The 25,837-nt window shown below is 38.0% G+C and overlaps 1 protein-coding gene across 5 annotated transcripts in view; it reads left to right on the top strand.

Moving 5' to 3' along the window:
- The window catches only part of NELL1 (neural EGFL like 1), a 293,349-nt gene that overhangs the window by 96,044 nt on the left and 171,468 nt on the right, over positions 1 to 25,837 (top strand). For all 5 annotated transcript variants that reach the window (XM_042021335.1, XM_042021324.1, XM_042021346.1 and 2 more), the window contains exon 11: positions 1,467 to 1,595. In XM_042021335.1, coding sequence (XP_041877269.1) covers positions 1,467 to 1,595 — 129 coding nt within the window. The remainder of the gene's footprint in view (positions 1 to 1,466; positions 1,596 to 25,837) is intronic.

Raw genomic sequence — 25,837 nt, 5'->3', positions numbered from 1 at the left:
GATTACAATGAAAGAAGGAGCCAACTGAGCGCAAGGAACATACCTTGTCTGGTAATAAAATTAACTTGAAGTGTAAAATTGGATGTTGACACTGCGAGTGTCCTTCTTGCTAACAGGTGTTAACATTTGAAAAAAATTACCTCAAAACTCAACATTAGATGATCAGATGCATAAATTTGGAGTGCAATAAACCGACACAACCTGAGTGTTAAATTAGTAGACAACTAAAGTGTGTATGTAAAAACAAATTAAAATAGGACATCAAAGCAAGGGGTATGAACAGAGACCTGGATCTGGCATTTAGATGTTCAAAGTCTGGGTCGTGTTTATCTTAGCTGTTTTTAGGGGATGTTAGGAAGTTTATGATCAATGAACTAAAACTTTTAGTTTGCTTCTTTATGACCATGCAGAACTGGCAGAAACTCTTCTTGTATTCAGATAAGCACAAGTTGTAATGCCAATAGATGATGGTATGTCTGGGTTTCTGCTTTTCCTCCTTCCAGGACAGAAAATGGAGACAAAATAGGAATTACCAAAATGACTGCTTATATATCTCAAACAAATAGAAATTGACTCTTGGATAATAATAGAGAAAATCCATAAAACATACACCAGTGGGGGGAGGAAAAAATTCTGTTGTCAGATTCTGTAAGTTATTTCTTAACTTCCAGTGGAGTACCTTTAAGAGATGAAGTTACAGTTACTTTTGCTTTAGACTTAAGCAGAGAAAGATGTTGACATGTCTCTGAGAAATATTGAAAATCAGAAAGAAAGAACTTCAGGCACTTGTACCTTTACAGAAGGAAGTGGGAAAGTTCATCCTGTTTTTAGAAATGACTCTATGGAATAAAAGACTCTGTTCACAAAGAAACTACTGAGAATTCGTGTGAAGGGAAAAGGAGACATTAATAAAAATTCTTCGTGATAGAACATGATGCATGGAATAATTATAAACTGTAGAAACAATCAAGCTGGTTTTGGATGACAGAATTACAAGGCAGTGTATGAGGTTGCTTTGACTACCGGTTCAGTTTTGTGCAGTGTCTCATTTTGGTCTACTAAAAGCACATGTGCTTATGTATAGTAAGAGAATTTTTTTTTTTTTTTTTTTTTTTATGTTCCACTTCATTGTCCTTGTGATGTAAGTTAGCATTGCACTTCCTGACAGTCAGAGACTTAATGCTACGTGGGTTCAGTAGAACACTAATGAATTGTTGTTGCTTCCTGCTTTGGAGTTTCTTTTGTTCTGAATAAAACTAGTCATACAAATATCTTTTTGAAGAAAATGTCTTTTCTGAGAATGAATTGATGGAGAAATCCAAAAAGCCTGTATGCACCAATGAGGTTTAAGGAGAGAATTTGGAATGTGAAATGCCGAAGTTTTTGAGTGATACAGTGAATGCAAATATCTGAATATCTGAACTAAACATGTTTTAAAACTCTGTTGCATGTTTCTTGTATTTTAGGCCATAACTTCTGTGCAGAGGGGCACAGGTGTGGTGAAAATTCAGAGTGCAAAAACTGGAACACAAAAGCTACTTGTGAATGCAAGAATGGTTATCTCTCTGTCCAAGGAGACTCTGCATATTGTGAAGGTAAACAAAATATTCAAAGACTGGTTCCCTGAACACCTTACTCAAAAACATAATATGAAATAAATGGTAGGTGAATGAATTTCATTGCAAAGTTCAGTTTCATGGTGGTGAATATCACAGGGACCTTTTTTGTTCATAAATGTGGACTGAAGATTACAAGTGGTGCTGGGCCACCCTGTCTATAGGTATATTTCATTGTTGCAGTTGTGTCTTTGCACACCACGGTCACGCTGTCAGGACAATTTTTAAAACACTGTTTTTCAGGCAGTAGCACCTGCCTTCTAAAATGCTTTTTAGAGAACAGTGATATTATAAGATGCATTAATTTAGGAAGTGGAAATTCTGCAGGCATTTGTGAGAACGGTAAGTGTGAAGGAGTACAGAGGCTCGGATATAAAAATGATGACCTGCAGTCCTTCCTGAAGTACTTCTGTGGGACAGGTACTTTACTGAAATGGTTTTCCTATGATACGTAGGAGACCTATTTCTGAGAAGATTGTAGCTGAGGTAGTTCTGTTCATGTGTTATGCCATCACAGGAATGAATGCAGTGGGGTATTATTCTCCTGTTTGTTTCTCTGTTTTCTAGAGCTTGTTATTCAGAGCTGTGATGTACTTCTTAAAAAGTAAATTGATGATTCAATATATACCACATTCCTTCCTGCCTTTGGATTGTGGGTTGTTTTTTTTTTTTAATACCCTTGTATGTCAGGCTGCAATATTAAATCTTTTGACCATCATAGGAAGTTTTTGAACTGCTCTGTAAAAAATATTTCCCTAGATTGTTTTTCCAATAGTGCTGGTGATGGAAGGGGATGGCATTTTTGACAAGCTGTTAAAATATAGCATAAGAATTGGAATACTGAGGGCTGAGGATGAAAGAATAAAAAAAGACATGTGTGAAAGGTGCTTACATGATCCTGCATTCATAAAAAGGCTTTTTAGTATAAGCAAGTGAACAGGATGTCTTGAAATAGCAGTTTATAAATGTGCTCAGTAAAGTACAGCTTTAAATCTTATGGTATTTAGTCTTTTCTCTACAAACAAGAATTTGAATGGTCCTTTATATTCACTTTCAGTGCCTGGGAAAACAGTTCCCACATGTGTTCCTAAAGGTAGGCAGCAGATATATTGTTTATAGAGAGAAACTTTTTTGTACAAAAACCTGTAAGAAAACTGCTTTATAGGTACTACAAAGACTTGCTGTACATCAGAAGACAGGCTGTTTATCAGCTGTGATACATAATCCAGTATTAATTATTTGGGGTTTTTTTGCTGTTTTAAATAATGACAGTGCTTAGTGTTTTTATTTACCTAGACAAAGACTGTCCCTTTTCTCTTCTGTGGAAAAAATTTAAACATCTTGACCCAAGCAATTTTGGAGATATTGGCAGTACATTAGTGGTAGTGATGGTGGAAAAAAAGAGCTTTTTAAAAGAAATTAACAGGAATTGCAACATACATGGGTCTATGTTGCATAAATTTTTGGAAGGGCAAATTAAATCCCTGATTTCCATGTGCGTGCGTGAAACATGAGGCAACAGAACAAACAGCTGCTTTTGCTGCCTGAGACCTTGGGATGGATGAGAGTGTTGCTTTCTGCATGTTAGGAAATTATAAATTTGCTAGATGGAGTGTCATTCTCTGGAGGTAACACAGAATAGAGGCCCTTGAGCAAGGGGAGCTACAGACTGACAAATTGATTAGCCGAGAGGTGACTCAGCCCTGTGAAAAGCTTCCTTTCACTCCTCAGAACAGCTTTCTGCAAAGTTTCTTTTTATGCCTCTCTAACCTCATTCCTCTCATCTACGTGTTTAATCTGCTAAATAGAATAATTTCATAGTTGGCTGTACAATAGTCTCAAATGTGTGGTGGAGCTGTGATTTACACAAATGAGGAGAAAGGCCTGTATCTGAAGGTACAGTTCAGCAGAAGGTTGATATAGTATAGGGGTGGATTTTATCTTTTGCTGTTCTGAATTTCTGTGTGTAAGAATTAAATACTCAAAACACCTGTGGAAGCAAGGAAGATCTCATGCTCAGCTGTAGTTCTGAATTTGTCTTTGCTAAGCCTTTAAACTTAAGACATGTAAGATTACCGTTTCCTTTGAAATGGAAGGTTAAATTATTTCAAACTCATGGGATGTGCTGGTAAGTGGCACCTTAGTTTAGGGTGCTCCAGATCATTAATTTGGAGCTTTCCAAATTGCTCATCTCTTCCAGTGTGCTTGAAGTGGTTGTGCATGTGAATTGTGATGTATAGTATTATTTTACCTTACCTATGATTTTACTGTTTTTTCTGCTTGCTCTTATTTACACTCTTCTATCATGCTGGAGTTTGGTATCATTTTCATTTTGTAAGATCTCTGAAGTATTGTGTTTGAGTCTGCTCTGCTTTTTGAAGTATTTGTCTCTTTTTTTTTAACTTTGCATATTCACATTGACAGGACAGTGGAAAAATAATTAAAAAGATTCTAACTTTTATTGGAGAATTGGCATCAACAAATTTTTAAAATAAATAATAAAAAATGGAGAGTCTTTTACTATTCATTCTCAGCAACTGCTTTTCAAGTACTTAAAAGCTTCTTAAGTCAAGATGTACATATAAGATAACCACTTACATGCATTCATTTTTGAAATAACAGAGATGTATTCAGGAAAGACAGTTTCTGAAAGGAAACAAGTAAATGAAGCTTGTAACAAATGAAGGAGATAACTGGAGATTCCTCTGTGTTCTATAAAAGCAAAGTATTTTATTTAAAAACAGAAAAGTTGGGTTTTTTCTGACATTTGGCTGCTTGTCTTGTGTATGTAAGACATAATTACAGCATTTGTCTTTTGAAAAGAGATGTATAGAAACATTTTTATTAATCATGTGGTCTGAGGTTTACCTAGAGCTGTGGATACTTAGACACAAGTGTTGAACCGGTGTCCTCTTGTCACATATTCACGGATAAATCCTGGGACATGCAAGTAAGCTAGCCAAGTCCAAGGGCTGTGGGACTCAAACATCCCCATTGCAGCAGTGCGTGCACACTCGCCGCTCTGGCATCTCAGGACGTGACATACGGGCACCTGCCTTGAGCTGTGGAAGCTGCATGTGTGTTAGTGCCACATGGGGCAGCAGTTTGTGGCAAAACCAGGACCAAAATGGGGAATTCATTTGGGTCTGCCTTACACTGATTGTTCCAGATGTGTTATGTGATGTGTGCAGCAGACATGCAAATACTTACTTACACACTTATGTACTTCTTCAAAGCTGAGAAACTCTGCAGTCTGTGGCTACGTTGCAAATAATAGGACAGTCTGCATATTGTGAACTAAGAGACAGGAAAGTGTCAGCACATGGAGAGTCTGAAGCCCAGAGATGATAAAGAAAGGAAAATGAAGCCTCCTCAGCTGAAAGCCAGGCTTGTTGCTAGCTAGCATGCTGATGCTCACTTTTTAGATGCTAACGGGCAAAGGGCCATCTCTTCTGAAAAGCATGTGGTGATTTTCTGCTATATATTTCATAGTGAAGAGGAAAGGAGTAATATTTCTCTGCCGTATTTCAGCTCCCCATTCTTTATTACCTTCTTAGCTTGAAACATTTGCAGCCCCTTTCTACCTGCAAAGTTGTGTTGGTACAAAAGTGATTTTTATGTCATTGCTGTTGAGATCCCATCCATTGTGAGAACTGGTAAAATCTGAAATGGGATAGATACCACAGGACGAATGCATGCTTCTTCTCACTGGCAAGAGTGCATGGAACAAGAAAATTAGTATTAACCTTAGCCATCCTTTCTGCCCACTTACTTACGCCCCTGAGAAACATCTCATGAAAGTGGTACAGTGGCATACCACAAAGTGTCTTGTCATGTTACACAGCATATGCTCAACCAGTGTCACCAGAGAATGGCCTGTGATATATAGGTGTCATATAAGAAAAGATCCATTGATTAAAGTGGACCTACAAGATGAATAATCTCATTTTATGATGAGATTGTATTTTTTCCCTGTATACCTGATTATGTTCTCTAGGATGATTCTTACATGACATGACCCTCACCTGACCCAGTGCTGCTACATCAGCTTAAAGAGTGATGAATGAAATACCTTAATATTTGTGAAAATTCATTCAATTTTTGAACTTGATAGAATGCTCTGGAAGCACACGTGACTTTCAGAAGGAACATGACTCAGTCGCTCTTTCCCTTCTGTGCTCTGAGCGTGTTACTTAATCTGTTGTTAACAAATTATTGCTCATTTTAAAAAAATGTCACATAAGCTCTGAAATGCTAGCCAAATTCAGAAAATCTGCCTACTTTGTGCTCTAAGGAAGAGTTATGATAATTTTACTGGGCTTGGCAGATTTTGGGAAGATGAAATAAAGACGAATGAAAGCTTAGGGAGAAAACTGAGTGCTCATTTTCCACTGAGCATAGATCCAAGCATGCAGCATGGGCACCTGGCAGAATGTCTGCCTGGTGTGCTTGAAATCTCAGGACTTTGTTGCTAGCTATTGTAAAAATAGCTAATTTCCTTGTGATCACATTTAATTTCCTTGTGATTTGCAAGTATGTTCCAGACACATACAGTAGTCTTTATTGCTTTCAGTTTCTTTTCCTTTGAACTTGATTCCAGATGTAGTCAGGAAATTCTTGACAGAAAGATAGGTACATAAATATATTGAAAATATCTGTTCTGAAGATGCATTAGTGTAGGCTTGGTCAGAAAATGTTTATTTCCTGAAAGTCACTTAGCAAAAAAAATACAACAGAAAAAGAAGATGGGTTTTTTTCCCATTATTGCAGAAATCAGGAAAAATTAACCTTTTTAGATTAATGATTTAGTTCCAAATTCAAAGACATAACTATCAGAATGCTTTAGTGAAAATAAAGTTTAGATGGATTTTTTTCCCATTATTGCAGAAATCAGGAAAAAATAACCTTTTTAGATTAATGATTTAGTTCCAAATTCAAAGAAATAACTATCAGAATGCTTTAGTGAAAAAAAAAAGTTTACTTCTGTTGCAAAACATAGTGGAACAAAAAAATCTTTCATCATACAGTGTGGCTTCTGTTACGGTTTTGGAGATGAGAGAGCTTCATAAAGCTTACCTCTAGTATTTAATCCTTTGACTCATCACATCCTGTGCATAAATAGCTGTTCAGTGTGCAGAACTTTTCTCAAGCCGTTTGAACTGAAAAAGAATAAACCCAGTCCTGCGTATGGCCCTCAGAGTAGAAGTCTGCTGGCAATCCACTGAGTTTTCACAGCTGGTGTTTTTCTTGCTCTATAAAATAAGGTGAATTTTGTTGAGTTTTCCTCTCCTCCTCTGTAGTGATTTCACTGCAGCTGTTCTAATTTCACCACACTGTGGCTTGGGAGGTGACATTAACATTATGTGGTACCATATAAACCTTCTGTGTGGCAGTGATGTACAACTGTGGTTTTGGATGGTGTCCACTGACTTGACTCCTGGGTCAGCTTTTAATGATAATCCTTCTGCTTGCTGTACTCTCAGAAAACCTGCATCACAAGATGTCTGTTTCTTGCAGATGTTGTTCAGTGTGCTGTAATAAACTTCCATTCTGTGCTGCATAGGTGTGAAGATACACATACATACACAGAACTGTGCATACTTCAGGTAATTTCATGAAGTTAAGGAGTTGGGACAAATACTGATGGTAAATGCACTGATTTTTTTCTCTATGCTGAAACCGTAGAAAAGGGGGAGGGCAGGAGAAGAATCTGAAAGTGTTACAGTCAAATCATCATCTCTGTTCCAACTGAAACACTGCCATTAATGTTGTCTTTGAGACAAATTCCTCATGGAGATTTACAAAACAATACCCAAAACCACCTCTGCATGCCAAAAACCCCAAACAGCCCCTCTGCCCCTGCCTTTTATAAACACATAATTTGATGCCAGGTTGCTTTTTTAAAAGTTCACATTTTCTTTGAAAGACACTTCTTAACCTACTTTTTAACATTTCAGTTACCTAACAGTGTCAAATTTAAACTTCTACAATGTATGTGATCCTATTTATCAGTGACAGTTTGTTTTCTTGGTGATACAAGACAAATAATACATTTGTCCTGCGTACTGTTTTCATAGAGAGAGACTTTTTATTTAAAATTATATCCTTAACCATCACATGAACTCAAATTAATCTTTTATAACATGATCAAAAGGTAGGCACTTGTCTGTCGGTGTCCTGGCTTTGTGGCTATATGGACTTGAATAAATGAGACTACAGATTCCTTGTGCTACGAGCTGCTGGTGGAGGAGACTGAATTAAAACCAAAACAGACCCCTTCCCTCTCAAGTTCACTGGATGGTGGTAAATTCAAGGCAGAGATTATATTCTTGCCAGTGGACAGAAAGATTTCAAGCAAAATACTAAAATTTTTATCCTAAGAAGATTTAAGAGTTTTTTGGAAGGTGATGTTTGTGCCTTATATGGCTCTAGATAGATTATTTCTGTTATCAAAGCTGCTTTTATGTTTACAAGTTAATTAGTTCAAATTCATATTCCAACTACAGAAACCTGGAAAGTGGAACTATTTGCCATCCCCTGCAGTTCTTTTGGTGTAACGTCATGCTGAGATTTATATGAAAATAAATTCTAATTTCTAATAAGGTAACCATATGTTTTGGTGCTGTTGTAATAAAGTGTCATAAATAATTATGGCTCCTAAGGAATTCAGGCTTGCAACTGTCAGTTCTTATGTTAGTAACTCTCATATGAACAAATTATAATCATTGATTTTAAAGGAAAAAACATCCTCACCCCTTCAGGATGGCAATGAAAATCCTGCTCTGAGGCTGCTGAGATTTTTGTTTACATGAAGAGATTTGGGATCTTGTGTCCCCAAATCAATAAATGTTCTTACATGTTAGGGTTGCATTCTTCTGAAATTGTACAGGATATAATTTGATAGATGGATTAATGAAAACCCAGTGCCATGTTGTTGGCTACTAATCATAGTAGAACTGACTTAAAAGCTGACCAGTGGGAGAAAAAAGGCTATTGCATGTTCCTTCTGTGTCAGTGTAATTATCTTTTTCACTGTAATGACCATTTGTTGTGTGCAGACTGGAAGCTTCAGACAAAGTGTTTTAGAGAAACCCTTCTCTTTAGTCAGGAGGTGCAGAAAGGACCCCCTTGCTTTCAAAACTCCTCAGAGAGGAGTCTGGGTGCAGCTGGATCGAGGCTTAGCCGCAGACTTGGTCAGAGGTTTGAGTCTAAAGGATTTTGTAGGTGTAATTGAACCTTAGTATGATTTTGTTCCACAGGGTTAAGGATGGCAAACCAGATATATTTATATAAAAATAAGTGATTTATTTTGACAATGATTAGACTAAAAGTTCTCAATCAGAATTATTTACTACACAGTAAAGGCAGCTGTGATTACTAGTACAGTATAATGCACTATTTTTGAAGCAATATCAAAGGAATTATATTAAAGTTAGCAAAAGCAATTATTCAGTAGAGATTGATGTTACTCATCCACACCAATGGCCATGGGCAGATCCCTTTTGCTCACCCTGCAGGATGTCCCCACTCAAGGGAGGAGTCCCTGCACGCACTCCAAGGAGGGGTGTGTTAGAAGACCTTGCTGCTAAACAGTGGGATTGGGATTTTATAGGATAGAGTGTGAGTCATGTGTCTCCTGGCCAGCTGTGTCAGCTCAGCATCTTTACTTCTCAGTGGTATCACTGTTGGTTCCTTTATCAGGTACTTTACCAGGTCTGCCACATCTTCACCTCTCTGTCAGGAGGCTGGGATTTGGGATTGACGGGTCAGGCTGGTTTCAGCATTATTCAACACCAAAAGCAGCAAGAGACCCCTTCTCCTTTCACCACAGACAGCTCTGTAAACAGGGCACTGTTCCAGTTGTTTCACCCCCACTCCAGGCAGAGCATCCTGCTACACCCTTACAGCAAATTGTCCCCATAGCATGTTCCAGCAGTGAAAGAGGGAGAAATCCATACAATCAATGGGGATGTGTATGTCCTCCACCCTGTCAGCAGAAAGAGCTTTTGCTGGTCTTCACTCATTAAGCCCCTGTATTGATCCTGATATTTCCAAAATTCTTTTCTCAAATTATGATACAGTATAGCTCATGTCACATTCCTGCTGGCATCAATGAAACAGGGAAACATTTGAAAGGATTTTTTGTTGGAATTCTGGCAGTTTAAACCAGGTAAGTGCTTGCATCAAACATTTGGTAACAAAGGAAAGAAAAAAATCAGCATTGTTCTGCTAGTGATGATCAGAATTTTGCTTGTGTTTGAGCTGGACTGAAAAATACTGAGAAATGTTTGTATACAGTGAGGAGGTTTTGCTTGGACTTGAATAGAAGCCTCTTACCAGTACAAGTTGCTAAAAATTGTGTGCTTAGCTCTTAAAACTTAAGGGTTGAGGTGCTGAAGTTCTTTTTAAAAATCTGGAGCATAACTGGAATAGTTAAAAAAATAATGTGTGTGCATGTGTGTGTTTTTGTATATATGGAGAATGGAGTTTTCCCATTGCAGCCCTACAGCCTTTGGTTACCCAGGATCTGGCAGAGTTGCATCTCTCTCGAGGGTCTGTGAAGTCCAAAAGGGAGTTGGCATAGAAAACCTCCAATTAACTTCCAACCTAATTTTTTTCTGATTCTGTCATCTTGACCAGCACTGGAGCACTGGAGGGTCATTTTAGATGCTGTTCAGTCTCTGTGGTTACCTTTTTCAGTGCTTGGGTGTGCAGAGAGGGCAATTATTTTGCATTGTTTAATGTCTTGAAATGAGGAAAAGAGAATGTCTTTTAGATGCTGGCACTGAACAGTTTTTCAGCTACTTTGAAGAAACTTGGTGTGTGGTTTTGATGCTCAATCTGTCTCTCTTTTACTCTTAAAGAACGATCTGGGGGCATGGAGTCCCTTTTCCAAATGGAAGTTCTCACAGCCATTTTACAGATAACATGTTGGACTGGGCTTGATTCTGACTGTGCAAAATTGTGTGTTGTAAATGATGTCATCTGCCTGCTTCAGAGTCTGTGCTGGCAATAGCAGAGCAACAGATCTGGTTTTGAGGCTGCCTAAATGTTGGCATGGGTGGGTCAGAAGAGGGAAACAAATGCACTTGTCCTACAGCAGGATCTGTTAGAGGCTGAAAGGAACACCATCCACCCCCACAATTGTGAGAACATAAGAAAAAAACCTGATTTGCTGGAGAAGCCCATATGAAGGACATGGGGGACCCTGATCTGAGGCTAGGGAATGTAGAGACCAGAGGTAACAGATGCAGTGAAGTGAGTGTAGAAAATCACTTTGTTCAGGTTTGTGTATAGATGTTGGGGATCTTGGGAAAAAATAGCATTAAACTCCTTGGGAACTGTTCTCATTGCTATGTTGTCTCAAAGAAATTTTTTTTTAAATGCTTTTAAGCAGTTTCAGCTGCTAGGGTACAACAAGTGTGTCTGAGGCTCTGGTGCTTCCTGAGCAGATGCTGAGCCAGAAGTGACCCTGGGGACACTGTGGCACTTTGCCTGGCTGCGAGGCCACAGCACCCCATCTTGGGAGGAGGTAACAGATGTGGAGAGTGACACCTTTACAGAGAAGGTAAAAATGAAAGGTGAGGGCTTTGGGGAGCCAGGGGACTTACAGTGTGCAGGGTCTGTAATATAAGCCACAAGTACAGCATCTTTGCTAGATCCAGGAAACGACATCTAGCAGATATTCTGTGTTGACCAGTTGTATGATTAATCTTAAAGGATTTGCTCCACCTAAAGTTAGTTGCAGAAGAAAACTAACAAAAGGGCAACAAACCAAGCAATCACTCCTTTTCCCCCACAGTTGTTATGGAATTTTTTTTTTTTTTGAAACTACTGAAGGAAATTAGGATTTTATCCTTCAGTAGAAAAAACCCCAACAAACAAAACACCAAAACCAAATGGAATCTGGCTTATTATAAAAATATTTTTTAAAGTTATTTTTAATAGCAAATATGTTTTGCCCTTGGTGATAGCATAGCTGGAGGCTGCTCCAGTAAATATTAGCTATTGTCTTTTCCCTTATGTGAATATATTTTGTTTCCAGTAGAAGGTAAACAGAATTGGTTCTAAAAGTACAAGAGTCTCTAAACTCATGACCAATGTTAGTTTATACTGGCACATTTCCCCCTGCAAGATTTAGTAAGGAACTTACTGATTTGGTTCTGGGTATCTGAAGTTAATGTACATGTGAAAAACAAAGCACAGAAGTTAAGACATTATTGGAGAAGGCATTATTGCTAACCTCAGGCTTTGCTACATGGTTTGCTCTCTACTCTTTTTTTACTATTTCAGCATGCATATTTTTCATCCTTGACCAATATTTCTCCTTACAGCTTCTGTTCAGATAATTTGGAACTGAGTTGTATGCTGATGGTGCAGGCCATGTCTGTATTTAGTGCAATCTATTCTGAATTTATTAAAAGTCATTGAGCTTTTGACATTACCCAGATGTAGCAGGGATACACTGGTGTATAACAATTTTAATATATTTAGACAATTTTAGACAACAAATTTAATATATACAGACATGCTTCTTTTACATATTTGTATCAACTTTTATTTTCAAATAAAAATTCAATTACTTGGGGTCTTTTTTCAGTGCAATTCATTTATGGAAACACATTTATAGATTTAGTTAAGCAAAACAACAACGTATTATTTGTTGTGTTGCATGAAGAGCTGTTTGAATTGAAACTAAAAATAAGGCTCCTTTTTTCCACTTGCATTGTTCTAGTAAGAAGAGGAAGCTGGGCCCTCTTGTATGTAAGATCTGTGTGTTTACTGGTGTGTATCTGTGCAGGTTTGTCTGGGTTGGTTTACTGCCTGGAAGCTGGGATAATAGTGTTAGCAGCATCCTTTGTTGTTTTGCCAGAGTATTGTGAAGATTACTGGATGCAGGTACTTTATGAGGAACAGCACAATAATACCACAAAATCAGCTGAAGTAAGTTTAGAAAAGTAATCAAACTGCTTACATAGCAAGAAATAAGTTGTTGGTTTTTTTTCCAGTTTTATTTTCTAAATGTTATTGACAGCTGAGGGGAGACATTCTATAAAATATTCATGTACATATTTAATTTTTAGAAAGAGAATTCCTCTTAGTCTGTAAGATTTTTGACAGACAAATCAATTTCATTTAGGTAGGTAGCTGCCTCTAAAAAATCTCTCAAAAATGTATTTTTCTAATACATCTACCTCTGTTTAATGATCTGCTTCTGTGTGCGTGTATCTTTTTGGAGGCTGGTAAAAAGAGTTATAAAAAAAGTTAAAGTGAGACTTTGATTTAAATAATTGAAATCCGTACAAATGTATGTACAGTATCTACAAAGCTAATCCTTATATTGATGTTAGTTTCCTGTTGATTTGCTGACTCTTACAATAGTTTTAGTATTCAGGGTTTTTTTCCAAAAAACATACCTTCTCATTTTTCCAGTTGTTCTTCATGTCTAAAGAGTAAATTTCAAAATACCTTTTGGGTGCTCACTAGAAAATTTTTCAGTGTCTGTCCTTATCACTTTCTTTTCATTTTTAATTTTCATTTCTAAATTAGACATCTTAGTTTTCCTTTCTGCTATGGATATTTTCTGATTAATTGCATTATATTAACCCAATTTTTTATTGCTTCTCTTGAAGATGTTTGCTGTGTTTATATCTTGTGTTGTGTTTATGTCTTGTCCTGACCTCACTTGCTGAAGCTGTGTATGCCTCATATGCATGAGGCGTATAATATATCCCTGTAGGGATCACTGTGTTTAGTTGTAGAAAATTAATTTCTCTCCACTTACAGGCTTAAGAAAATGCTTGAAAATAATTAGGATAAAATTGGCAGTGCAAAAATGCAAGCTCCTTTTTGTATCTCATCTTCCTTAGGATTGTTTACGTCTCAGTGTTAGTATTTTGTTTCCATAATTCTTATGGCTTATGTTTTCCCTTCAAGCTTTCTCCAGAGGAGGTGTTTGTATGTCTGGGTAGCTGTTAGTGCTGAGATGACTGTGTGAATACATTTCACATCTTCAGACCCAAATGTGAGTTGGAGTTAGCTCAGAGACATGCTGTGTTTTGCAAGAGAGAACATCCAACTTGCAAAGAGTTTGCACTGAAAAATCCCTGGCTGCCTTGGGGCTGGCTCTAGGCATAGGCACAGCAGGTGATTTCCTGGGGCAGCAGACCTGCATGGGGCAGGTTGGCCACGTGCTCCCTCTGCTTTCCCTGTGCTGGAGCCCAGAGCTCAGTGCCTGGTGGTGCTCCTGCTTCCCAGGGAGGAGATCATGAAGTAAGACCTGCCATTGTGGCAGGTATTCAAGAAGTAGCTGTTGCCATTCCCACTTTTTCTGTTCCCTCAGGAGAAGATCACTGAGGGTTTTGTTTCTAACTTTTGAGTCCCCCATCCATAAGGCAGTAAAACAGTTTTGTGCAGAGTTGATTCAGTGCTTCCCAGTGTCAGCACTGTATTGTTGGTTGGCTTATGTGAGGATGCCATGGCAGCCTGAGTTTGTTGCTGATGCATTCGCACCTCCAGGAGTAGGAATGATCCTGATTAATTTTTCTCCACAGAGCTCTTCCTCACCGCTAGAATGTGGGCATTGTTTTCCACTGTGAGTTTCTTAGGCAAGAGGAATTTTGCCATACTTACATGAACTTGTATTGTCACTTAAATGACAAAATAGAAAACTGGGCAAGCCTGTGGGAAGATGAAGATCATTGTTGGATACTGGAATTTGTGTAACCAACAACTGGGCTGGTTCAGACTCCTAAGACACCACTCATAGAGGTGCCAGGTTCTTGCATGTGAGTTATTTTTCAGTTAAGCACTTTGTTTAGCTGGAATTATATAATATCTGTTTAAGAACCACTGTTTTGGTCATGGAATGTTTCCTCCATTTACTTGGGCACAAGTGACATTAACCTTTGAAGGTCAGGCTGTCTGCTCTGTTCTGGAGGGTTTTTTACCCCAATACCCCTTCGGTGACTTTATTTGCTTTTCAACTTTCAGTCTAGTTAGCTCAATCAGTGCTGTTGTAAAAAGGTCAGTGGCAAACTGAAGTGAATCCAGTTTGTGGAAGAATGTAAGGCACAATTTCTAGTCGCTCTTTTCTATGAGAATCAATTCAGAGCCTGACGCTGCCACTGTGTGTGGTTTTCATCTGAAGATTTTTCTGTACAAACAACAATGTCAGATTTGGCAAAAACGTGACCTGCCTCGTGGCTGGTGGGGCAGCTGATGCTTGACAACACTGGAGCTGCAGTGCATCAGCATCCTTTTTAGCAATTAGAACTGTGCTAATTTTAAATAAAAGGCTATAGAACATTGAATCTTAGGAAGATGTAAAGCTTTTGCCAAACACTGTTTTGGTTGTCAGGAGTACCTAGCTTTGCGTTTTGGGTACACCAGGAAATTGTCAGCTCAGTCTGAGAGCTAACAGATTGTGCCAGTTGTTTCTTGGTTAGGTATTGGCATTACTGGATACTCAATAATGTGCAGCAGATGATGAATTTGGAGGTGAGCTGAACCATCCTCTCTCATTAAGCATTTGGAAACAAATGAATTTTAGTTTCAGATGAATAGAATTTCTTTTCCTTATTTAACACAATATAAACAACTGGAGCTTGATTATATCTATTTTGCAATTCACATAAATCTTGAAATGAATTAATGAGGAACATGGAAAAGAGGATGGCATCTTGGACACAGGAATATAATCAATGTGTATTCCCCTGAGCTGTATCTGTTTTGTGCTAAGTTCCCATTGATTTTGTAAACATTTTAGTGTTAGCCATAATCCCCTTTGAATATAAATCATTCCCTGTTAGTTTCTCCTGTCTTTTAATTAATTCTGAACTGACTGGCTTGAGAACTCTTCCTTCAATATTACTACTAAACTTGGTAAATTCTCCCTTATTTTCTCCACAGCCTTACTCTGACCCCTGTGAAATCTGTAGGCATATAGAATTCCTGAGAACTGGTGAAGCTTAGAAAATCTGAGGCAGCCAGAAAGTGCCAAAATTAGAGACTACAAGAAAATCAGAAGTCTTGAGGGAAAACCAACTGATTTTGTAGTAGATTATTTTCTCCATTTGAATTTTTATGAGTTCCTTTTACAGGTGATAAGACCCTATCCTTCAAAAGAAAAAGGAGACTGAAATGTTGCTTCTGAGACTGGAGAGTTGGGACAGGGGCCTTATACCCTCATTCGGGTTTAAGGACACAGGGAACATGAGCTTTCTATTCTCTTTTCAAATGAATTAGTTGGAAAAAAATGTTTTGGGGAAAAAAATTTTGGTTGATTGGTAGAATTTCTTGGTTTCAGTCTTGGAAAAGTATTACTTAAAGAGATGATACTGAAATCATTTCATCGTGACATAAAAGTAAGTATCCTACAAGTAGCAAAAAAGCTGGCACTGTTATTTCTTGAAAAATACATATATTGCAGTAGCGGGTATTTTGTCCTGTAGAGTAAAAGACTGTATCATCAGGTAAACTGTTTGGAGGTACAGGGGATAAACTGAGTTAGGAATGTTGTATGTGCAGCAACATCAGACACTCTTCTTTGATATTGCTGCTCCAGGGTGGGGAGGAATTTTGTTTGAAATTACATCGCTTTCAACTTAAATACTTTATTTTCACTAATCCTGACGTGTCAATGGAGGTTGGCTCATCATCCATCCAGTAGGCAAAATTCCAGAATTCTCATGATTCTCTTGTGTAGACATCAATTCTTCCTGATCGTTTCCCAAAGAGCCTGTTCCATAGATGACAGTCTTGTGTAATACCACATGACACCCCAACATTAGTAGCAATAATAATACAAGCAGTAAAATAACTTTGGATCTAGTCTAACTCTACTGCAGTAGGTAGGATACTGTATTGTATTTTTGGACAGGATTTTTCAATGGTCATAACTCTTGGAAATCAAACCTGCTCCTTACAGAATAAGATGAGGCATTGCTTCTTTTTGACACTCTCTGTCTTTAAATTGCAATTTTATAATATTGCCCATTTTGATAATTGGTCTATTCATATTTGGGTACCAAGATTCTTTCTGAAATGGAAAAGACGGAGAGTTGAGAATTCTTTAAATAGCTGATCAACGTTTCCCTGCCTCCCCCGCCAAATTCCTAAATCCACTTTTGCGTAGGTAGAAGGCAAGAGCTTGTGAGCTGGAGGTTACTATTTCACTATGTATTGCTTGTCTAAGACAGCAGTTGGACTTGATGATCTTAAAGGTCTTTCCCTTCTTAAACGAGCCTATGACTGATATTTAACCGTGGAGGTTGTCTTGAGTGGCATGTGAATAGTGAGATGTAAGGATGAGGATAAATGAGAGAGTATGATCAGTCATTGTTCCTCACAGTTTGTGTTGTGCATTTCCATTTAATGATTGCAAGTATCTCTCAACAAGTTTCCTGTGTTTCCCTCATCACCTTTTTACCCCCATAAAAGAATGAGTGATGTTTATTCATTACCAGGAAGCCACTTTGTTGTGATTAGGAGCAATTTTGGAGGATGTTAATAATGTGAAGGTACCACAGAAGTGTTCTAAGCTTTGATTATGTGAGTTGCTTGTTTATGGAAAGAAGCATCGTCCATAGCTGTGTGTGTGCTAATACATATTTATACACGAGTGTATTTTAGATGTTAGCTACATCTGTACCTTTAGGCTGTTCTTTAGTCTATTGTAATCATGTTACAATAATTAAAACATCAGAGGAACAAACAAACAAAACCTCATTTTAGTGCAATGGGGCTTATGATGCCTGACAGATAGAAGTAATTAATTTTTTCCATGAAAATCATACAATAGGAATGCTATCAAAACAGCACTAGCCGAACTGTGCATTGAGGAGGCAATAATTGAACTTGAACTGCATGGAATGTACTGATACAGGACATACTTGGATTTTTTTGTTTGTTCCTTTCTGGTATTTTGTTGTACTAAGAGGCTGCATTATTTGAGCAAAGCTTGGTTACTCATGCATAGCTTACTAAATTCTCATTTACTGTAAATAGTATCTTTCCTTTCAAAAGATGCCAGTCCTGTGTTTTTCTAAATGTCTCATCAAATTTGATGCAAACTTCAGGCTCTCACTGTGGGATTGATTCTTGTTACTTGTTTGGAGAGGTTAGCTGTGTAGTAAAGTAAAAATAAAAAAACACTTTTTTACTTTTTCAATAGGCTTCTTGATTTTTGCTGAGATTTCTGAGCACTTTACTGCACCCTGTGATCAGCATATGTTTTCTCTGAAGCTTAGACCAGCAGTTTTAGTTGCTGGCACTAGAACTGGAAGTCAATAGTTAAATACTCAGAGTTTGACTGTGCTTGCCATGCTGCCTCTGGCTCGGTCTGGTGTGAGCGATGGAGAGCTATTTACAAATGGTTTAAACACAGTATGGGTACTTTCCCAAGCCTTTTATAATTTTTTTTCCATTATCTGTGCATTGACATTTTTTCTAATGTCTTACTACTCAAAGTTACTGAAAAGGCTTCCTGGTCTGCCTGTGGGCTCCTGAAATTCCCCTTGGAGTGGAAGCAGACCTCAGTGTGGGCCCACAAAAGCAGCAGCTGACCTCTGGGGTGCAGCATTGTTGGGTTGCTGCAGTTCCCTGCATGCTGGATCCCAAGAATGCGTCTCCCAGGGCACCAGGAGTCAACTTCACAAAGCAGTAATGATCCAGAGGCTTGTCCATTGCCACAGGGGCAGGAGCAGTGCTCACAACCAACAGATAAAAATCCCATCTCTGCTGTTGGCAAAGTAGATGAAATAGATGATATGTTTTCACAAAAGAAAACTATACTTGAGGGTGTAATTGGCCACTGCAGGCATTAAGCAGAAGACAAAAAATTAAGTGGACACTCCATGAGCATGACTCTTTTAAGTCAGTAAGGCAGACTTAATTCAAGTTACCTGAGATTTATTATGGCACTTTAAATGACAGCAATCTTCACATCTCAGGTGGCAGCCTGGGTCATTGAATGTTGGTTTGAACTTACAAGTCACGACAGATTGCTTTTGAGGTCAGCAAATGTTTTCTTTTTTAAAGTGAGAATGCATTCTATAAGAAGAAATTTATTAAAATCATAAGAGGATGTGTCTAATGACAACTTCCTGATGGGGCAGTTGGAATTAAGTAATCCTCAATTATGTTTTATGTTCCTTCCCCTCATCATCACTGTGTTATTCCAATGTTTTGAAACATGTGGGTCTGGATTTAAAAAAAAAAAACCAAACTTCTGCAAAAGTTTTTTTAGGATCCTCAGCTAATCAATCTCTGTTTTTGTTTCTCGAGGGGATGAAGGAGCTCACAGCTCCTTTAGGACCAAACCCTTTGATTCTTGTGAAAGTTGCCATGTAGTTGGGTGAAAACATGGTATGTGAAAAGGAGAAAATAGTTAAGTTTTTCTTGTGTACATAAGTGCACCAGTTTCAGCAGGGTATGAAAGCAAGCACAGTGGAAAGAAAATAAACAGTTCTCTTGTTAGAGAGACCAGCTGTCAGTTCTTCTCTGTTTGCCATTGGCCTTACAAGGGAAATCTCACTATCTCCTGATGAATCCCTTTTGTGAGCAAACTTAAGATGCTTCATATTTCACCTGCAGATGAGTTTGCTCTGATTGTTGGGATGGTGGCCAGGGAAATGGCAGTGTGAATCCTCTAAAGTGGAGGAGCGATCTGGGTGCTCAATGTGTCAGAACACATTTAATGGTTGGGCTGTTGCACAAAGGGAAGAAGCTGTTTCTTTCTCTGCTGTCTAGTGGAACCAGAAAAAAAAAAAAAGATAGAAAGAAGGTTATTACCTTTTGAGAGAGAAGATCAATCCCTAAAGATGCTTCAGCTCTTAATCTCCAATTTAAATCCTTAGATTCTCATGACTTTAGTGGGTGTTTTAAGGGCTTAAGCAGGAATTAGGAGCCTACATGCTTTGGCCCTTTGTGCCTGTGTTCTCAAGAAGATGTGAGGTGGAGGTAAGTGTCTTCCCTGTCAAATGGAGTGAGACCTCTAAGCCTGGAGGAGAGGTGGGGTTTGAGCTAATCTCTTGCTATTGCATTTTTTTGTCAGCTAACATGGGCAGATTTCTCCTCAGCAGGCTCGCTGATGTGAACCCCATGCTGTGGATTGCCCTGCTCTTATACATGGAGCCTTGGCATCTACCTCAGGGTTATAGATTTTGGTCGAGAAACCAGACAACTGTATATTTTAGGGAGTTGATAATAGTTATGTGGAAGTTGTGCCCTCTAAAATAGCTGTTTGGACCCAAGCTTTTATGTCTACCAATATGTTAGTTGACTAAATTTTAATGTTTGGAAAAGCTGTGTGCATATGAGATGAGTTGTCCTTCTTAATACCTCAGGGTGTAAACTTTCAATGATTATTTAAAGATAGCACAGTGTGTCACTCTTGCCAGGTGCACAATGTAAGGTCCTGATGTTCTCAAAGTTACAGCATAATTCCTTGTAGAATTTTATGTAACATTTGGATCCATTTTAAGGACAGGTGGGAGACCTCCAGTTTATATTTGAATGATGAAAGACTTAGAGTGGTGACCAACTGAAAGGTTGTTCATGTGTTTGCTGGTTTAACTTCTGAGGCCTGTAGTAACATCCTTGAGATCCTTGTAAGTTGTCATATTTTCTGATATTAATGAAAGAAGATGGTAATAGGAAATATTTAAAAAGTGCAGTTATTTCCTTAGTGCAAAAGTTAAGGAAATGCTCTGTGCCATACTTCGCTATTGTCCTCAGTCTTTGGACATACAGCTCATAAAAAGTCCCAGTGAGAAAAAAAACATGTTAAAACCAGTGGCAGAAAACTAGAAATTTGTATCTATATGTGTCCTGGAATTTCTTGTCTGAAAAGGCAGTGTTCTAATTACCTGCATTGATGGTGTGATGGTGGGTAGGTGAGTATTCTGGTTGGTGATACCAGAACCAGCAAACAAAAGAAAGTAGAAACATCATGTTGAAATAGAAGACACTGGAATGTGGTGTTATGCTAAAAAGAAAAAATTTTATTTCATCAGGCATCTATAATATTCAGCTGGTTTATGGCTCATGCTTCATTTACTAACTTGATATCCTTGATATAATGTAAAAAAGATTCCAAAAGTAAAACTGAGACTTGTTTGGCTCAGAGAGTTAATAAGCTTGGTTGTCTGAATTCTTTTATTCCCTTTGAGAACACAGTGCTCTTTTCTTATTGTCAGGTTTCAAGAGATGGATTTACAAGTGCTATTTGTTTCTGTCTACAGAGATCCAAGGTCTTTTAGAAGTCCTTCCAGTTTTTTTGTGGATTGTGTGAAACAGAGTATTGGAGACAATTTTGCAGCCTGGAGTTCTTGTCTGTACCGTGTTTTACTCATTACAGCAATGTCTAGGCAGAACTAGTACCTAAGATTTTGTACCTGTTCTCACAAATCAGCAAACACTCCGCTACTTGTGTGGCCTCACCTCCGTAATGAGATCTGAGCTTTGTGGAAATGCCAGTAGATGTTCCACCCACACATCAAATATCTCTTGGTGTTGAAGTCAGGTCCTGAGACTCTGAAGTCAGGTCCTGAGGAACTGAACACAGCTACCCATGATTTTTTGCAATTTTTACCTCAAAAGACCTTTTGTGGATCTTCCTCAAGGAGAATTTAAAGAGAATTTTGTGTGAAAAGGAAAAAAAGACAGTGAGTATATAATGTTATATAAAAGCACTGTTTTTTCAGGTCAGTGCTGTTACTTCCCCATTTGCTTTTCCTTTAGTATGTTCAGGTCAAATTTTCATGAGATGTACAAAATTTCAGGAGCTGGTTGTGAGTATGATTTTTCCCTGTTTAGGATTAGAGTGCTCAGATGCACTGGCACAGCCATGTAGCTGTGACAAATGAGAAGTAATATTAACCTGTTTCCCTTCCTATATTTTTGTATCTCTAAAATATGCTTTTATGGGAAAAGCCAGTGCTGAAAGGTAGAAAACTGATATGAGAGATCAGTACAGTACATTTTGCTTGCTCAGCAATGGATTAGCTTAACAAAAGGATTCCTGACAGATATTTGCCTAACATTGTCTTAAACCCCCCTAGAGATGGAAACTACAGCTTCCATGTGGAAAGGTATTCCAGTGCTTTGGTGCTTTTACCATGAGAAGACCTTTTGTAATACCTAATCTCTGCTGCAGTCTCAATCCTAATTTAATAGGATAGTGCAAAAAGGAAAAACAAAAGTGTGTTCTAGAGAGTCACTGTTATATCGGAGGGTCCAATAAGTCACTATCATATTGTTGCAAAATTAGGCAAGCTCCATTGTGAAAGAAGTACAAAACATAATAAATTTTTTGCTTCCCTCTGCATTGCAACATATCACTTAAAGCATTTCCTTCAGATCTGGACAGATTTGGAATTGCTGGAAAAAGTCCAAGGAATAAGCAGATGTTGAGCTAACATAATCTTCGTTCACAGAGCTGGTGGTGTTAGGCTATAGAGGAGGAGCACACACCGTAACAATCTTCAAATGCATAAAAGGCTGCTGCAAAGCAGCATGAAATAGTGCTTTTTAACCCTCATGTTTGATGTGTTGCTTTTTTTTTTTTGTTAGCTGTTTTCTGGAAAAGCAACTGATTTATCAATTTCATTTGTGCTCCCAGTCAGTATCAGTGCAGTTTATTATTTCTGTGTAGGTGTATAACCTTGCCCTTTTCAAATTGCATTCTATTTTCAAAGAATTGTGTCTCCAATTTGTCAAGACACCTTCAAATTCTTATGTCCACCAACATTTTTGTAGTTCCTGTTAGGTTAGCACTGTTAGCAAATTTTGTCTGTATGCTCTTTCTTTCATCATCCAGGTAAAAGCACTGAGTAATATCAGAGTCAGGACAAGCCCTGTGGAAATGGTACTTAATAATATTAAATTTGATTAGTAGAACAAACACGTGCTTCACACATGGCCCAGAAATTCTTTTAGAACACAATGTAAATCATGAAGTATCCTTAGATTCTTAGTTGATCTATTAGTGTCTTGAAATAACTCGGGGTTATCACTGACAAATGAAAAAGGAAAAGGGCAAAAAGCTCCCTCGTCCCACAATGAACAAAACAACTACTGCACTAGGGCTTCCCAATACTGTTCATTCTCAGCCCAAAGTATGCTTTGTATTGACTGTCCATGGCTGTGTCAATGCTCCTGCTGATCACTGCATCCTTTGGGTGTTAGGAAGGAGGATGCTTTGCCAATGTAACAGAGTCACTGATTCAGCGCCTGACTTCCATGTCCCAGTTTAGCCAGAGAAGCAGCCTCAGTTCAGCTTTTAGTCTTGTGAGCAGTCCCATTGAGTTAGCTGGAAGTGCCGAGGTGCTTCAAGTTGAAAACATGAAGTGCTTCACCAGTCTGTGCCTTTGCACTTCGTGACAATTGAACGCTTTGAAGCGGTTTCAATTGAATGAAGACATTATCATCAAAATTTTGAGCTTTGTGAGATCATGACTTCCTGAGCTTCTGCCATTAGAAAACTCCTTTGTCCGTGAAACTCTAAATAGCTTGCAACTCCTACTGGCTGCTGTAGCTCTTACTGTAAAACCTCCGTTAATAGTGATGCAGAGAAAACTGGGGCCATTTTCATTCTGTGAAGAAGCTTAATTTACTTCCCTTGTGCTCTTTCAGTCATTGTTGAACTATGTTGTATTTGTCACCAGCATTTTAACATTTTAAACAAGTTCACACCTGGGAGCATTTTGGAATGTAAGGTATTGTGTCAAAAAGGAATTAAAGCAAATTGATTGCAGGTATTGGTGAAGATGGTTAAAGATCCTTCTGCATGTTGAAGCCTGACTGGTGTGGGCTGTTGGTCATGGCTGTCAATCTTGGAGAAAATCCTTATGGCAGTTGGTTTGCATTTGGAGCTTCCCATCACTACATTGTTAAAGTAATGTTAGTAAAAAACTTTTACATCTTCTATACAAGCAAGTGCTTTTTCTTGTAGATGCCAGACGTGTTTAATAATGTGTGAGACAGATGATACACTTGCAAGTTAAACAGAAGTTGGACTACATATGAGAAAAATAACTTTTGTTCTGACTACATAAAAAGCAGTTCATATAAATATGTTTTTTCAGTGTTCACCATCTTGTGTGGCTTAAGCTTTTTCCATTTATAAATTAAATGATGACTGCTTGGTTCAAGAATTGCATACTATAATATGCTTGGAAGAAAATATTTAATTGTAGGATTTTGACACTAGTAAGAGAATTAGTAAACACGTTACTTGAATATATTAATCTTCTTTCATCTGTGGTACCTGCCAATAGCAAGTGTCTAATAGAATGTAGAACTGTGATTTTTAAATGAAGTTGAAGACCAAGGGAAGAGAAAAGACTAAGAAATATTTTAACCATTATAAGTGAAAGCTATTCCTGAATGCATGGTAGGGAAATTATTGTTTTGCCTTTTCAATACAAACCAGCAATAACTTCATCTAAAATGAGAGGGAAGGTGGGGATTGCTAGTAGTGTTTCATCTCTTGGGTCCCAGTTTGTCTTTGTTACTAAGGGCATGAGTCTGCACAGTGATTCCAGGCAAGGTTTTAAAGTTTAGGTGAAAGAGGGGGGAAAGAAAAAAAGTTTAATAAAGTGTTAGCATTACAATAAGTGAGTCTGCTGGAAACACAAAAGTTGAATGTCAGTCGGTGACATTCATAAATTGCAAGTTAAAAGCACTGGAAGTTTTTTTGATATCAGAAAAAGAAGGTAATTGGTGTCTGCCATTGTCAGCAGTATTACTTATCTTCACTATTTTCCGTTTTGTTGGTTGAGATGATCTGTGTAATTTTTTTCTCCCATAGCCTTGAGAATAGAGAACAGAAGGAAAGCCAGAAAAGCAAGGGAAGGGAAGCTTTCTTAGAGTGATGTGTTTCAACCCTCTCCCCTCCTCCCCTGCTGCTGGTGGTGTATAACAATACAATAATGTAAGTCTTCTAAAAATGGTAGTTGAGATAGGGTGCACTCCAAAATAATGCATTATATAAAATTATTTTTCAGAATAACATGAGTTTAGAATTGCTTTTTTCTCAAAAGTTGACTTAATCACTATGTGCAGTCTTCTGTAGAAAAGAGCTGAGCTAAGGCGAGTGCACTATTGGTCAATTTGACATCAAAAGCTCTCATTCCAGTGTTTTTATTTTTTCATAGTCTAAAAATGTTCTTACATGCAGAGAGATCTATAGCTGATATTTTCCTTTTTCTTTTCTTTCTCTGTCCCTTGGTAACTAGATTACATTAGGCTATTTCTGCGTATAAAACTTCTAAATTGCAGAAAGAAGTCTAGCTTATATTTTTCAATTTAAGCTAGATTTGCAGCTAGGAAGGGGGGCACATGCCCACTCCTGGCTGTTTTTTTAGGGAGTGCAAGGCTCAGTGTCTTGGCTGGAAGAGAGGCTTGACCATTTCATTGTGGCCTGTTTTTACTCTACTTTTGACACAGAAACGACATTCAGTATTACTGACTTCTTTCCAAAAAACATTGGGTTGTTCCTCAATTGGGCTGTTCTAAATGCAGTTAGATATAGAAGTGGAGAGTGACTGGTATAGGTTTAAAGCATGCATTTTTCTGTGTTATATTTAGAGCTGGGTTTAATATAGATGTTTTTGGGTAAAGAAATAGCATTAATGAAGGCCTGATTCTGGAGTTCAGTGACTCTACAGTCACTGGAGCTACTTATCTGGTTTAAAAATTACTTTTCTGTGTCACCCTTGGAAAATGATTTTGTTTCTCAAGGGAAGTCGTGCTGTTTCTCAGGAGAACACTGTACCCCAGGTGCTGCTGTGGTTGCCATGGCAGTTTGCTAGCAAGCAACCTCTTAAATATGTTACTACTGGCAAAGAAATGGTGTCTTTTTGATCTCTTTGCCAGATGCTCATTTTGTAGAATACTCTACACAGAAGTAGAAGAATGGTTTGGTTTTTGGGATAAAACGTCTGTTTCTGTCCCCTGAAATGTCGTTACCGTTGAGCTAGTGTAACTTTTTAAAAAATAAAAAATATATAAAATAAACCTCCTATCTTCTTTACACTTTTTAGAAGCTGTTTTGGGAACTGATACACAAGTGTGGTTGAGCCTAGCTGGTTTTGCTTACATAATCTTACTCAGAAATGAATTTCAAAAATTGCTTTGCTTGTTGAGAATACCTGCTTCAATTCTATTTGGAATCTGTCCTTTTTCCCTTGTCAGGTTCTGGGATGAAAAGCAAAACA

The sequence above is a fragment of the Corvus kubaryi genome, unplaced genomic scaffold (genome assembly GCF_017639235.1).
Source record: "Corvus kubaryi isolate FWS band 111438036 unplaced genomic scaffold, C.kubaryi_AGA036_p1.0 125, whole genome shotgun sequence".
NCBI lineage: Eukaryota > Metazoa > Chordata > Aves > Passeriformes > Corvidae > Corvus > Corvus kubaryi.
The sequence above is the reverse complement of the archived record's forward strand: the minus strand, read 5'-3'. Positions and strand labels throughout refer to the sequence as shown.